The sequence below is a fragment of the Solenopsis invicta genome, chromosome 10, assembly GCF_016802725.1.
Source record: "Solenopsis invicta isolate M01_SB chromosome 10, UNIL_Sinv_3.0, whole genome shotgun sequence".
NCBI lineage: Eukaryota > Metazoa > Arthropoda > Insecta > Hymenoptera > Formicidae > Solenopsis > Solenopsis invicta.
Window position 1 is genome coordinate 3,963,157 of NC_052673.1, and position 16,748 is coordinate 3,979,904.

The window sequence follows — 16,748 nt, forward strand, 5'->3', positions numbered from 1 at the left end:
AATAGATCATCTTGGGCTTCAAACCCCACGTCTGGCCAAAAATCTTCCTACACGACCAGAAGTAAAAACACAGGCTCTTACAGCTATTGTCAAGGTGTTCCCTCCAAGACAGTTCCTTATCCAGGATTACTCCTAGATATTTCACTGACTCAGTTGGAACTAATTTCGTTCCCTCAAAAATAGGCCCTTCTATAGTGCTCACTTTGTATCTGCGTGTGAAAACAACGAGCACTGTTTTTGTAATGCGGATTCACAGACAAACCGGTCCCTCTGCACCACTGCTCTACCATTCCCAATGGGGGGAACCCATACCACTCTACATGAGCTCCAAAAGCGGCCCAAGAAAGTGTCCTCGCACCAGCAGAGCCACGTCTTTAGCGTAATCCTGCACAACAAAGTCCCTCTTATTCAGCCTCCCGAGCAGCCCATCCACCACCAGGCATCATAATAATGGAGAGAGCACTCCGCCCTGGAGGCAATCTCTATGTACCCATGCACTAACCTGTTCCCAGCAAAATTATGACCCGTCTCCCAAGCATACCCTGGATCCACTCAACGAGTTTATCCGGCACACCCCTGCGCAACATTTCTTTACACACCACCTTGTGCGGGGTGTTGTTGAAAATACCTTCTATATCTAAGAAACGCCTACCACATAGTCGTCCCTCTCCAACTGCCTTTTAATAAACGAGACTATCGCATAAAGAGCCGTCTTCATAGAGTAGCCTATGCGATATGCATGTTGCGCATGATGCAAGGGATGGCGTTGAAGAACAACGTCTCTCACATATGCATTGACCAATTTCTCCAGAGTCTTCACAAGAAACGAGGTCAAACTTATCGGTCTAAAGTCTTTAGCGGATGAGTAGGTGGTGTTCTTCCCGCTCTCAAGATGAACACGATCTAGGCTAGTTTCTATGCGCTAGGCATACAGCCAAAGCCAAGCCCTCAGTGACTCAGAGATCCCACGACCAGCTCTAACCCCTCTTAAAAAAGAACCGGAAAAATCTGATCTGGTCCCGCCGATTTGACAGGTTTGAAAGTATTTATAGCCAATTTCACCTTTTTAGGTTTGACTATACCAGCCGCTAGTCTCCAATCCGTTTTACGAGATCAGCGCGAACCCGCCGTTTCATAGGCAAACAGCTCTCCATGTTCTCTACAAAAGCCCGGAAAACTGGTCTCCAGCACCAGACACCGCTCCCCGGTCACCAACGTCCCGTCATGGAGACTAACGAAATCCAGGACGGCGTCCGGGTTCCATTTTGGCTAAAATCCTGCATAATCTTGTGGTTTTGAGCATGCTCTCTATCGACTTGCAGAATTCTCTCCAGTTTCTTTTCTTGGCCCTTACTACAGAATCCCTATAGTCTTTCTGAGCCCTTTTGTAAAGTTTTCAGCTTGACTGGCGGCCCGTGTTCCTGACTCTATTTCAGGCCTCTCGAGCCACACTTCTGAACTCCTGCAACTTGGGTGTCCAGGAGTTGCCTCTGGAATTCTTAACCGCCTTCTCCGGGCAGTTCTTTTCATAACTTTTCACCAGTGCCCTCTGCAGATGATCCACGCAGAGCTTTAGTTTTTTTTCCGTCCCATCCCTCCTGGGGAAGCCTTTGAAACTGCAATCCAGGTCTTCCCGATATGAGTACTAGTCGGTCCTCTTAGGCTCCCTGAACTTTCTCACCTTCTCTCTGCCCTATGTCAGTCTGAAGGTGATCTATCTATGGTCAGATAATGAGGGCTCGTTTGAGACCATCCACCTGACAACATCCTTTGATAGCCACTTAGAACAGACAGTAAGATCGAGAACTTTCTTCCTCACCGCCGTGCAAAAAGTGGGCTCGTTACCTCTGTTGAGAATCTTTAGGTCCATTGACGCCAGAAATTCCAACAGCTTCTTACCTCTGTTATTGGTATCCTTCCCCAGACCGTGTAGTGCGAATTACCATCGCATCCAACTATCAGGGGAAGTTGCTTTACCTGGCAGTACTTCAACTGGTGCCCCAGAGGCATCGTTCAAAACATTGCCACCTTAGTGCCATGCAGTCGTTGCCACGATGGTTTACATTTTGGCTCAGGAAGCTGGTCAACGGCGGCGGCTTTCCCAGCCCCACGTAAGGTTTTATATCTGGCAGACCAATGATAGCCGTCACTCTCCAGGAAGTCCCTAATCTCACAAAGGATTTTATTCCTATGGTAACTTGGGCCCCTCCGGACATTCTCCTATCCGCTACCTGGAGACGCGCCTGATAGGTGGCTCAACCCCTGGGAGACCAGCTTCCCTAACCAAACCGTAAATTTTCTGTGACCACATGTGTACAGACACATATGCATACTTCGTAATCATATATTATATTATGTGGTCACAGAAAATTTAGAATTGTAAAACGATTACAAATGTATTATTCTACATAGGTTTGCAAACAGTACATATGTAGACCTCGTTTTGTTCCCGAGGCAAGATAGACCTCGCTTTACGTGGGAAGTCGCAAATCTATGTAGAACAGTACTAAGAACTTGTAAGTCTTGTTCCGCTTGGAAAGTCGAAGCCCATGTTACTTTTCACAAACTTTTTATGATTATAACTTTTTAACAAAAAGCGAGCGATTGCTAAAATTTGTTGGAGGTTAAATCAGGGCTACACCATTAATAACATATGTTAAGGTCAAAATTAAGGTGAGATTCAGTTACGCACAGATCCGATCGGACACCACCAATCACGTAATCTAATCTAACCCAACTAACGGAAATACTCTCGGCCGCTATGATTAGTGGTGTTCAATCGGGTCTGTGCGCAACTGGGATACTTCCCAAAATTATTGGAGGGTAGTTCCTAATTTTAACTAATTACCGAAAATTATTATAACGACTAAAGTATTGGAGTTAAGTAAAATATGTATATGACCAAAAAATTAGAAAATAAATACAAAATTCAAGGCTCCTAACGAATAACAAATCCAATGGACAAGAAAAGCTTAAGAGTCGTACAAGGTGTTGTGCGTCAATACAAAATAAATACCAAAGGTAAATAAAGTAAACGTTTTGACTATTTAATTACAAGTCATCTTCAGTACAATGTTTGAATCTATAACATCGAAACAATTAAATAGTAAATCGTAATAAAACTTAACGCAACATTAATCAATAAATTGAGACCAAATATATCTGCGATATCAGTTTACAAAAACCACATTATAACGTGCTTACAAAATGTGTCGAAAAGTGTCTTAGTTCAAGAGGTATCCTTGAGGAACAAGCAAAAAGACATAATTTTTGGAATATGAGTCTAGTAAACCCGCACAAAAAAAGAAAAAACAACAATATTCAACGACAGAATGTAAAAAATAAATAAATACAGATAAAAAAAAATAATAATAAATATAATAGATTGAGAGCTGTACAAATCAAGACAATAAAATTGTAAGAAAGAAAAAAACAAATGTAAAGTCAAAATACAACAACAAAAAATAATAAATTAAAAGCTGTACAAGTTCAATAATAAAATTGTAAAATGGAATAGATAACATGAAAAGAATAATATAGATCATATCTATGAGTTCCGAAAACTATATCCTATATAATGCTGGTACGAATGTACATCACAGTGTTGTGAAACAAATAATAAAGTAAGAGAATTGTCGAAACAGAACAATATGAGTAAAAAAGGAAGGAATCAGACAAGAGGAAATACGATCGAGAATAGGGAGATACGCGTCAGAAAGCAGTTCGGTATCAGTTTGTTTGTTGAATCCTTTTCTGTTGTCTCTTTATGTGTAACATTTTAGATATCAATCTTTCTTTAAAGGATGGTTCTTTATCTAAAATTTCTACATTTTTTCAATCAAAATCATGGTAATTCTTGATACGATGTTTCGTAATAACGAAAAAAGAACTAGATTTTCTGATATTCAATTTATGTTCTGTGATTCTTGTTTTTAGCTGACGTTTTGTCTGTCCCACATAAGAAGATTCACAATCTCTACAATTAATTTTGTAGACTACATCATTGCACGATAATCGATCAATGTGGTCTTTTCCTGCAGTTATAAATTTATTAAGTTTAATGGGGATTGTAAAAACTACGTTGCAATTATACTTACTGGAGAAAGACAAAAATTTATCAGATGCCGATGTATATATTGTTATAAGGAATTGTGAAATACCTCCTCGCACCCCTGTCCACTACATTGGTGTCATTTTTATAAAAAAGGTGTTTTAATTTAAAATGAATCATGGCAAAGATATAATTTAAAGGATAATTATTGTTAAGTAAGATATTAATCATAAAAGTAAAATTTTTTTGATAAAACTGTAAATGTGATAATGAAATTATTCTGTTCACCATAACAAAAATAATTCTTGTTTATGACACAATGGGTGATGCGAAACAAAATTGAGGTACCTTCTTAAAGAAATGGGTTTACGATATTGAACCAAAATAATCACATTATTGCGTTTTATCAATAACACATCAAGAAAACTGATTACTGACGCGTATCTCCCTATTTTCGATCGTATTTCCCCTTCTTAACGTCTGATCCTTTCCACCCCCTTTTCTTACTCGTTCTGTTTTAACAATTCTCTTACTTTATAATTTATTTACTGCTTTTTATAAAACTCGAAGTTTCTGGTATGCTATTATAAATAACTTGATGCGAGAAATACGATAACAAATATAATGGGCTGTTAATTGACGATATTATTATTCTAAGAGGGTTACCCTGCTTGTGTATCTTTAGTAAACCGTAGGCTTTCGGTAAAACCCCGTCAGTTGTTAAAATTCTCCTATATGTATGTTGTTCTATATAATTATTTTTCAGCCAGTTGGAAATAAGAGAGCGCGCTTTTTTTGTTATTTTTGCGACCGGATTTTTTTCACGCGTATGTAGGTACATTCATCGGAAAACATTCGTTTCATTCTCAAAATGTAATCTTTTTTTATCAAGGGCTACAGTTGTGTTACCCTTGTCAACTCTGGTGAACAGACTATCTGGATGCTCTCTCAACAAATTGCCCCGTGGTGCGCAACCAATTTATAATGAGCTGGTCATTGGTGTTTACAGAACGGCCGATGCAAAATAGATTGCCTAAGATCGATATCGACTGGTTTCTAATTGCACTGTGTATGTTCTCTCTGTCATGTATTAGCGTCTTTAGATGTTGTGTTTCTTTTCACTAATGTTCCAAAAGACTTAGCAGTGGAAAGCGTCACGACGAGATGGGATTTGATTTAAAAAAAGACTCTGGTCCTTTTTAATGAATTTCTCAAATCACTCAATTTAATATTAGACTCTACTTTTTTCAAATTTATCAACATTACCTATAAACAGTTCTTTGGTTTACCAATGGGATCTCCGTTGTCTCCTATTTTAGCTGATTTGGTCATGCAAGATTTAGAGTGTACTGCAATAAAAAATCTTCTATTCCATCTACCGTTTTATTTCAGATACGTAGATGATATCATATTAGCGACGCCCGAATACTCATTGCCTTGTATTCTTGACACGTTCATTTCTGTGCATGACTTACAATTCACATTGGAGACGGAAAAAGAGGATAAAATTAATTTTCTTGATGTGTTATTGATTAAATGTAATAATGTGATTATTTTCGATCAGTACCGTAAATCCACCTTGTCGGGAAGATACCTCAATTTCTTTTTGCATCACCCGCTATGTCATAAAAAGGGTATTGTTTTCGGTATGGTTAATAAAATTATTTTATTATCACACCCAAAGTTTCATCAAAAGAATTTTACCCTTTTGGTTAACATTTTACTTGACAATTACCAATTAAATTTCATATTTTCCATGATCCAATTTAGGTTAAAATTCTTTTTCATAAAAATGACACTGAGGGAGCGAATAAAAATGCGACAAGGTATTTCACGATTCCTTACATCAATTCGGTATCTGAGAAATTTTGGTCGTTCCCTAATAAGAATGACTTCACAATCCTATATAAGCTTAATAGGGTAAAGTTGCCGATATCGCACCGGTTTCTAAATCGCACCACCTTGCGTATAAATTTAACTACAGTATTTGTACACTATTTGCAGGATTATTTGGTAATTACATAACATTATCATTATCCTCTATTGAACTCAACACGTTAAGAACAATAGAAATTTTGTAATTAATATTTAAAAAAAAATGGTAACTTTATTGCTATTTTTCAACACACTTTGTAGTTTGATTGAGCAAAAAAGGTAAAATAATCAAAATTTCAATAATTTGTATTGATCAATATTATTAAAATTAGATTAGCAAAGTTCAAATAACTTTGTACTCTTATTTGTAAATTAAATGTGTGTAAATTAAATGTAAATTAAATCTCGTTTGGTCCTTATTATTTGTATCTATTCTCACCGAGATGTAACATCCTATTTTATAATCCTATTTTATAACGTGAATTTTGGTGCTTAGAGGTATTTTGTACATAATTTTTTGTCTTGATTATTTCTTTTTTCTTTTTTTGATTTTGCACAATTTTTTATAATGTTTTTTTTTACAATTTTATATCTTATGACTTGTATAGCTTTTTTTTATTTCATATTTATGTATATTTTTATTTATTTATTTTTCGTTTATTTCTTTTAATTATTTAATTTGTATTGTTGTTTATTACAAGTTTTAAAGTCATTATTTTAATATTATTTTCTTATTTATTTATTTATTTGTTAGCAACCAACTCATGTGGTTTTTACGAAGTTCTTGTCTCTGCACACGCTCTGTGTGGTCGTTTATTATATTATTATGTTAAAACGACGAAAGAAGATGTATATCGCGGTTTTGCACAATCTCTATTTATTCGGTAACTTGTTTTTCTTTTTTATTTTTGATCTTTATTTGTTTATTTCGATAAAGTTATATCTTAATTAGTGCGATTAATTTGTTGTTTTATAGACTTGTAAATCTGTACTGAAGAAGACCGTTATTAAAGGTTGAAACGTTTGCTTGACATTGGATTTAAGCTGATTTATTTATTTGCGTCTGACATCCTGCGTGGCTCTTGAGCTCATTATTTCCTAATTTTTATTTTAATTGCATTTTTCAAACTTTTATTTCAACAAATTCATCGGTTATATCATATTAATTAATATTTTTAGTGATATTATATTCAATTAAAGTTATTGAAAAATTGGATAATTGTTACTGTTGGATAATTAATTTTAAATAAATTTTAATTAATTTTAATTGACTAAAATTTTTTTTCTATAAAGCAATAGTGTTTCGGATTATATATATTTTCCCGCTCCGTTTCCAATACGAACGAGAAAACGCCGAATCTCGTTTACCTCGCGGAAATATGACCACGGATCATTCGCATAACCCGTGATCCTTTTCCCCTGCCATCGAACCTAAGGCAAGCGTTTTGCGAGGTTCGCGCTCTGCTGAGACGGATCGACGCCCTTTTTCGCCAACGAGTTTCCAATCGTTCGCATCTTATACTAAGTTACATCGTTCTCGTTAATTAGCCACGACTGTGCAAAAATATCCAACCATCAGTTTAATACGAAGTGTCAGACAAGCCGAAAACTGTTTCGAACGTTCTTGTCTAGTGCCGCGGAGAGGGACGAGCGCGCGTTAATACCACAATTAATGTATCGAGGCGATCTCGCGTCGCGAGTGAATTCCTGCGAGAAGTACGCGCTCATACGTGATCTGTGCATATAACGCTTTACGCCCAGCAAACCGGGTGTTCTCCGCGAGCACGTTTACTCAAATATAGACTTTAAAGTGCATTATCAGACTACGACGTTATTTCCACGTTCTGAAACCCGATCCTCCTAACAGCGATCCCGTGGCTCTATTCCATAATCACCCAACAAATAGAAACGGAAAGAAACATATTTGGAAAACTATAATAATATTCGGATATATGACTCAATCTAAATTCACAAAGAACTTGCAAAGTATCAAGTAAAGTTGCAACTTTAAGGGTTGGGTTAAGTAAGAATAAAATGATTTTACAACTGTTACAAGATACTTTAATATGATTGGATGTTGTCATCAGTTTCTGCCAGATCAAATATAAATCAATTATATAATGAAGCTTGTAATAATTGCAAAATTGCTTCTTCTATTGTATGCAGCTAACGTTTTGTATTAATGTCGAGATTTCAAAGCAGATATAAAAGCAGCACATACATGAAATTTAAACTCTTAAATATTGTGTTTAATAGTCTTTTATATCAGTTTCGTTTTAGGATACCCCTTTGTCTTGGGCTGTAAGTCTATTTCTATTATCCCTAATAACACTGCATAAGCATTTTTCATTTGTTATAGAATGTGGTGACGATCGATCCGCTGACAAAATCCTGCACGCTGGAAAATGTCGCCAATGGTACTGGAAAAGTCTATCAATTTGACGCTGCGTTCGGTCCATCTGCTACAACAGAATCAGTCTACGAAAATGTAGGTTCCGTCATCGTCGAGGCCGTCTTAGAAGGTTACAATGGTACTGTGTTTGCTTATGGTCAAACTGGATGCGGAAAATCATTCACAATGCGAGGATTTGTCGAACGTACATTGGAACACTTATTTGAGGCTACTTCTACCGCCAGTTCAGAAACAAGGTAGACTTTAACTTCTTAAATTAATTTTTACGAAAATATTGTTGTACTTGACGAGACGAGCACGCAAAACTCTCGCGAAAGAAGGCGCGAACGCATAACACGAAATAACCAGGCACTCTTTTATAAAAAAAAAAACACTGACTTTAATTAGATCACTATGTACAATTAATTCATAGCGGAATTATTTCAAAATATCACTTGCCAACTCCGCGTCTCGAAACAGAACAAAAGCCGGCCGCGCTTCTTCTGTCTAATCGATCGTCTTCCTTCAGCCAGCTTCTCAAGCTTAGCCGAAAAGCGGGCATAACAATATGTAATACAAGATATTTTATTGTAATATTAATTTTTATTTAATATTTTATTTTAAACGTTAAATACGATCCGAAAAATTATGTTAAGATATTTTCCGGTCTGGAAAACTTTAACAACTTTGAGAAGTTATAATTTGGTTCCAATCAATATTTTTTAACAATCTTTTTCTTCCAAATAAAATTTCAGAATCTCAAAAATGTGACTGTATAATTGATATTGTTAAAAAATGATTTATTGTAAAGTTATAAAAGAAAAATCATTAACCAAAAATGAAAAATTGTTCAAAAATTCGCTTTTCTAAAGCTAAAAAATCATAATAAAAAAAAATTATAACATTGTCATTTTTTTTAAATAAGGTAAAGTCGTTTATTATGGGATAAGCTTTTAATATGAGACAGCAAGGTTTCTGTTAAACTAATAAGCGTATATAATTGATTCTATCTTGAGTGTATTACTCTTAGAGTGAAACCTATTTAGTAGAAAATTCATTACACTATGCGTCTCGTTCTCGATGATAACAACTGTAGATGTCCGTGTCCTCAAAATCTCACAACGTTCAGAGCGTAGAAAAAGAGAGATGGCGCTGCCGGTGGCCTGCCGAGGCCGCTGGTTCCTTGCGCCATCCTCGCCATATGGTTTCGTTGTGCTCGAGAGCTCGCACGTGTGGCGTAGATAATCTCAAAAAACGTTGGTAAAATGTCTAAGGCAAAAAAGAGGAAACATTCAAGATCAACGTCAAGGGAAAAATCGAGAGATAATAGTAAGAAGCGAAATGTGGCTGAGGGAGAACTACAGAAATTGCAAGGAAAAGTAGATAGCCTCACTACAATGATTACAACACTAATACAGTCACGAGATGAGCATAAGGCTTCAGATCAGTCATCTCCGAAAAGTAACATCAGTAAGTTGATCGTTGTTTGTTTCCATACGAGACAAATAACATTCAGAAGTTTATTCGTCTTACTCGTTGTTTCCATACGAATCTTCGAGTGTTGATTTCCATACGAAACCAACAGCGTCATAGTACGCAAAAATGCTTGAGTAGTTCATTCGTCTTACTCGTTGATTCCATACGAGTCTTCGAGTGTCGGTTTCCATACGAAACCGACGGCGTCATAGTACGCAAAAATGTTTAAGGAAATTATTCCTTGTACTCAAGGATGTCATACGAATCCTTGAGTGCCGAGTTTCCATACGAAACCGGTAAGCCTTATAACACGCAAACATGTTAAGGCGAACACCAGGAAGTCTTTCCTGTTTTATTCGATGATTCCATACGAAGCATTGAGGCGTCATGGCACGCAGATGTTCAATATGAACAAAAATTCGATACCCGACAATGCTCTAAGCATTTCAAGTGTCGGAATCTATACGATTGCGATAGAGGTTATGATGCATAACCATAATTTTTAGCCATCTTATGGTGAGTATTTATAAGTATACATATATTGCAGGCGAATTGGTTATGGACAACACTGACCTGTCAGGGACAGATGACGTAGAACCAACAATGGACGTGGACACAGCTTCTAATAATTCCACGGTAGAAGAAACTATTTCCGAGGAAATGTCAAAAATTTTAGGGGAAGACCAGGATGCAAAAAAAGCAAATTGAAGTAAAATTTCATGCTGAATTAAGAAATAGATGGCAAAAATGGATGCGAGATGGACTGCCTGAGAGCAATAAGAAAACGATCCTAGAAATGTACCCGTGGAAAGGAGATCTTTTCTCGGAAGCCCCTAAAATAAATTTAGAAATTATACCTGCTTTGACAGAGGTGGCTAGCAAGAGAGATCAACATTTCGTTGAAACACAAAATTGTGTCGGATCGGCTATCGCAGCGTTAGCAGCGGCAGTGTCCATGCTGTTGGAAGGACCTGAGGAAGGCATAAACCATGAAAAATTCACAAAATATTTATGCGGTTTAGGACAACTATTAACAGAAGTGTATCACCAGCAGTCATTATCAAGAAAGGCTTTTATTACACCTCTGATGAACAAAGCAGTGAAACCAACAATGGAAGCAGCAAAATCAGATCAATGGCTATATGGCGAAAAGTTTGGTGAACAGGTAAAGGAAGCAAAGTCGCTAAAAAAAGCCTGCGCTAATATTAAAGCTCCTGAAAAAACTACAAATTCTCGGCAACCTCTAAGAACTTGGAATCAGGGAAATGTGAGATTCCCACCTGTCAAATATCGACAGGTGGGTTATCAACGATACCAACAGAGACCGTATCAACGGAAGAATACGATTCGTTTCAAACCAAAGAACCAGAGAGCGACACACTTATCAGGGAAATCTAGCAGTAGGACGACGAGCCGATCATCATCAAAGAAATAAGGGTAACGGATATAGAAGGACGCCTGCGTAATTATAAGGAAAACTGGACAGCAATTACGTCAAATAGACGTATTTTAAGTTGGTTAGAAGGATACAAAATTCCATTTCAAGAAATTCCACGTCAACATAAAATTCCAATAAATAAAAATTCAGAAAAACAATCAACAATAATCAAATTAGAAATTGAAACAATATTGTCTAATAAGATTATAGAAGAGTGTTCGGAAAGTAGTAGGCAGTTTATTTCATTATATTTTCTTACTAAAAAAACCGGATGGATCAAATAGATTTATATTTAATCTTAAAAAATTAAATAAATTTATAGATACAGTTTACATTTTAAAATGGAGGATATGCGATCAGTAAAGAATTTGTTAACACAAAAAGCATATATGAGTTCACTGGATTTAAAGGATGCTTATCACGTAATTCCTATACATAAAGATCATAGAAAATTTTTCCGTTTCAAATTTTTCGATAAACTGTATCAATTCACTTGTCTTCCTTTTGGGCTTTCTACCAGCCCGTATATATTTACTAAGCTAATGAAACCAGTCATGAACCATCTAAGACAACGTGGAATAGTGACAGTAATATATTTAGACGATATACTTTTTATGTACAAATCTAAAGAAATTTGTCAAAGTAACATCAATTATGCTAAAGAATTAATGGAACATCTAGGTTTTGTTATAAATTATCAGAAAAGTTCACTAGTACCTAGTCAAGAATGTACTTATTTAGGTTTTAAAATTAATTCAAATACCTTTTGTTTGGAACTAACAGATAAAAAAACAATTCAAATTGTAAAATTTATAAATCGAATTTATGAAGGAAAACAATATAGAATTTGAGATAGCAAAATTATTAGGTATATTGACGGCAGCTTGTCCGGCAATGGCATACAGTAAAGTATACGTTAAGAGATTAGGAAGAGAAAAGTTTTTGGCATTAATACTTAATAATAATGATTTTGAAGGAAGAATGTATATAACCATGGTAGCAATAGAAGACTTACATTGGTGGAAACGTGTTGTACCATCAGGTTACAATTCAATTAGAATTCAAAGATTTGATATAAAAATATATTCAAATTCTTCAATGACTGGTTGGGGTGCTTATTGCAACGGTATTAGAATTAGCGGGTTTTGGAGTAAGAAAGAAAGAAAGTGCCATATAAATTATCTAGAACTTAAAGCAGCCTTTTATGCGCTACAAAGCTTTGCATCCAAAATGGTTTCGTGCGAAATTCTTTTGCGATTGGACAATACAACAGCGATAGCTTACAAACAAAGCGGGAGGAATCAAGTTTCCTCACCTCAGCGAGTTAGCCCGGAAAATATGGCAATGGAGCGAAAAGAGAAAAATTTGGATCATGGCATCATATATTCCATCGGAGGAAAATATAGAGGCAAACGCAGCGTCGCGTGTTACTAACATTGATACCGAATGGGAGTTATCAGATGCAATCTTTCAAAAAATTGAGAAAAGCTTTGGACCATTTACTATAGATCTTTTCGCATCAAGATTAAATAAAAAATGCAAAAAATTCTGCTCCAGATTTCCGGATCCAGATACAGTTTTTATAGATGCATTTACAATACCATGGGAAAACAAAAAAATTTATGCGTTTCCCCCTTTCTCTCTAATTTTGCTAACATTAAAGAAATTTATTTTAGACAAAGCGGAAGGCACAATTGTAGTGCCCTTATGGATCAGTTAACCTTGGTTTCCGTTATTTAAATCATTATTATCGTCAGAACCTCTTATATTTCCTCCGAATAAGAAACTTCTATTATCTCTTTGTAGGCAAAAGACGCATCCATTAGCAATGAAACTGTCATTGATGGCAGGACAGTTATCAGGAAAGCTTTTCGGCGAAAAGGAGTCACAGAAGATTCAGTAGATATCATGCTAGATTCTATAGCACCTTCAACTTTTAACACTAAACCTACCGACATTTTGTGTATACCTATTCCTACCGTAACCGGTCAAATGACCGGTTTCTGAAAAAATTATATTTAGTTTAATATTAATGTTGAATGGAGATAATATATCAATTTAATAGTAAAGAAAATATAGTTTCTTTTAAAAAGAGTTAAAAATAAATTATTATTACTATATATATATATATTATACTTTATTCTTTTTTGCCGCATATTTTGCAAATTACATTTTCGATTGCACATTTTCCACATACGTATTTTTCACATTTTAGACAGATTTTGTTGGTTTTATTATCTTTACAGAATCTTATTTGACAAGTTTTGCGTTTATGTGAATCTGTACTTATATTTGTAGCTGCTTTTGATGTATCTTCTTTGCCTTGCTGTTGCTCTTCTTGAAATTCAGTGGAAAGTTCTTCTGCCAATTGGAATAAAAAGTCTTGTCTCGAAATTTTTTCTCCTGTGGTTTCTTTATATAAAATCCACGCATTTATCCCGGCTAAGTCTAGGATATTGAAAAATATCTGTAGAGGCCATCTCCGAGATTTGGATTTTACAGTGTATTTCCTGGCCATTTGGTCAGTCACATCTACACCAAATTTGGTGTTATTGTAAAATGTAATTGTCTCTGGTATACAGGTATTAGTTTTTTCAATTTCTATCGATGTATGCATTGAACTGAGAATCAGTACTTTTTTATTGGGCTTACTTTTGTAAATTGTCAGAGTACAATTGTCAGATTGGTATAATTTTGTTGAAAAACGTGGCATATTATCCTTTTTTTGTTTAGCTAGTTTTGGTAACTCCCTTTTATTTCCGCAAATAGTTCCAACAACCGTAGTTTTTTTTTGCTAAAAGTTTAGTCGCTAATGACACGCTTGTAAAAAAAATTGTCCATAGTTATATTTCTTCCATGGCCTGTATATGGTTCTACTAGTTTGAGAACAATAAATTCCCCAAAGGAGACTGAAGGTTCTCTCCTTTCATCTTTTCCCAAATATGGAAAACCGTTCACAACATATTTGTTGTTTACGTCGGAAGCTAACCAGAATTTGATACCAAATTTATCCGGTTTATTGGGCATGTACTGAGTAAATCTACACCTAGCTTTTGTTGGAAATAATTGTTCATCGACAGTAAGATATGGTCCTGGTTTATAACAGATTTGACTATTTTCAATGAACTTGTACCATACTGTAGAAATCAAAGCAAATTTATCGGTTTGTAAGCGCTGGCTTCGTTGATTTTTGTCATTAAACCGAATAAATCTCATAATTTCTGTAAAGCTATTTCTGCTCATAGTTTTTGAGAAAAATGCAGGACCCCATTTTTTATTCCATAAATATGATATATCTAAATTTTTAGCCTCATATGCGCCACGTGCATATAGAAGTGCAATAAATGTATATAACTTTGCAATACTTAGATTCCATTTAGTTCCCAACACTCGAAATGCTTCTGCTTCTGTGCACTTTCTTATATGTTCCATTGTATGATGATCAATAATCAGAGAAAATGCCGTCCTTACCTTACCTTTCATAATATTTCGTTTAGCATATCCTGTTGGTCCTGATGTATCTCTAAAAATATTATGAATCTGTGCTCTTCCAGGTTTAGAGCCTTCTTTTATTTCTTGCCAAATAGTTCCATCAGTAGCGGTTTCGATTAGCTCTTCTTCATTTTCACTTTCGAAACTAATTACAAATCTCATTTTCTTTTGTCCTCTACGTATATTCAAAATATTCTCCTCGTCATAATCTGTATCTGAATCATTGTCAGATAAATCATAATTTTGTGTTTTGTCTTCAATGTCAGAAATTTCCTGGTCATCTTCTGAACACTCTTCATCAATATTATTTATTTTGTCTAACAATTTGATATTTTTTGAATGTCTCGACATTTTTGATGACTAATAAAAGATAAAAACTAAAATGTAAAAATGTAAATGTAAAAATATAAAAAAAGGATGAAAGACAAAATATAAAACTTACTACAGTGTTGTTAGTTTTATTCACTTTTATCAAAAAGACAGCTACTATTTTTGAAGTATATCTGCGAGAAAACAGTTAGGCGTCCTCTCCAGCCACGGCTTTATTTATTTACAATCTTATACAGAGTCCGGATCTCGATGCAGTTTTCCCCACTCCGAAAGCTGTGCGCTGCCCGCGGCCGCCGCGGAAACCAGGGTGACGGTGTAAGAGTAAACATAGCAAGCAGGACGTCATCACGTGCAATCCTTCTTCTCGCGGCGCGCGGCGCTTGGAGTTGAAAAACGGCCGAAATCCGGACTCTGCTCATAGTTGCTCCTTCAGATCATGTATAATTATTACGTTTTCAGCTAAAGTCATGCCACACACTTATTTATTATTTGTAATTACTATATAGCTTTTGAATTGAGTCTTTTGAAAGAGTACCATTACAAAAATATATAAATCATTCAACCGGTCAAATGACCGGTCGTGGTAGGTAAGCCAGGTTACAAATTTTTCTCAGAAAATAAACAATAAGAAAAAAAATGAATATTGAAAAATTCATTCTTTATATATTATAAGAAAAGTCGTGAAGTTTAATGGCGATGCAACAACGTTGTATGTATGAAATTTTAAACAAAAGTTTAAAAACGGTCATTTGACCGGTCGCGGTAGGTTTAGTGTTAAACAATACAAAAGCGCTTTAAACTATGGATGAAGTTCGCGGTAAAACACAAACTCGATGCGTTTAATGCAACAACTACATCTATTCTAACGTTTTTAACTAAAAGATTTAAAGAAGGCGCAGATTATAGTACCTTAAACACCACCAGATCGGCGATCGCTCTTATTTCATTATACAATGTTTTACAGGATGGACTTATTGTACGTTTTCTTAAAGGTATTTATAGGAAAAACCCGATAAGACCTAAATATGCTTCAACATGGGACATTACCCTAGTGTTAACATACATCGAAGAGCTTCCGCCTCTAAGTCAATTGAGTTTTAAGGAAACAGCAGAAAAAATAGCGATGTTATTAGCATTGACGATTGCGCATCGGTTACAGACGTTAACGCTGATTTGTATTGAAAATATTCATGTTTCAACAAAAGGCTTAACCATAAAAGTACCAGATTTAATTAAAACGTCTAAGCCAGGAAATTTTCAGCCAGAACTTTATTTTTCATATTTTAAAGAAAAACCAAAGTTATGTACAGCATCAACTATTTTAGAATATTTCAAATATACAAAAGGTTTAGAAATAATAATAAATCAAGATTGTTAATATCTACGGTAAAATCATATGGCGCGGTAAGTGCGCAGACTATTGGGCATTGGATTAAAGCTTTACTAAATAGAGCAGGTATAGATACGAAACAGTTTTCTGCGTATAGTACACGGCATGCGGCCGTATCTGCTGCTTTTAAAAAAGGGGTAGATATAACTACAATACGGCGTACAGTAGGTTGGTCTGCTCAATCACAAACAAGTTTTATAATAAGCCGATGCAAACATCGAACAATGAGTTTATTCAGGCAATTTTAGAATAATTTTAATATTTATATATATACATATTTTTTGTTTGCGAGTTATAATACTAA

At 35.3% G+C, this 16,748-nt stretch overlaps 2 protein-coding genes across 16 annotated transcripts in view; one reads left to right on the forward strand and one right to left on the reverse strand.

Moving 5' to 3' along the window:
• The window catches only part of LOC105203569 (osmotic avoidance abnormal protein 3), a 185,795-nt gene that overhangs the window by 58,404 nt on the left and 110,643 nt on the right, over nt 1-16,748 (forward strand). For all 15 annotated transcript variants that reach the window (XR_005575728.1, XR_005575727.1, XR_005575724.1 and 12 more), the window contains exon 3: nt 8,286-8,575. Coding sequence is in view for 4 of the 15 variants with exons in the window: in XM_039454465.1 (XP_039310399.1) it covers nt 8,286-8,575 (290 nt within the window). In the remaining 11 variants the exon portion in view is untranslated. The remainder of the gene's footprint in view (nt 1-8,285; nt 8,576-16,748) is intronic.
• LOC105197978 (piggyBac transposable element-derived protein 4-like) lies at nt 13,896-15,075 on the reverse strand. Its single transcript, XM_011164589.3, has one exon. It carries the CDS (start codon nt 15,073-15,075, stop codon nt 14,035-14,037), a length of 1,041 nt encoding a protein of 346 aa, XP_011162891.2. The 3' UTR covers nt 13,896-14,034.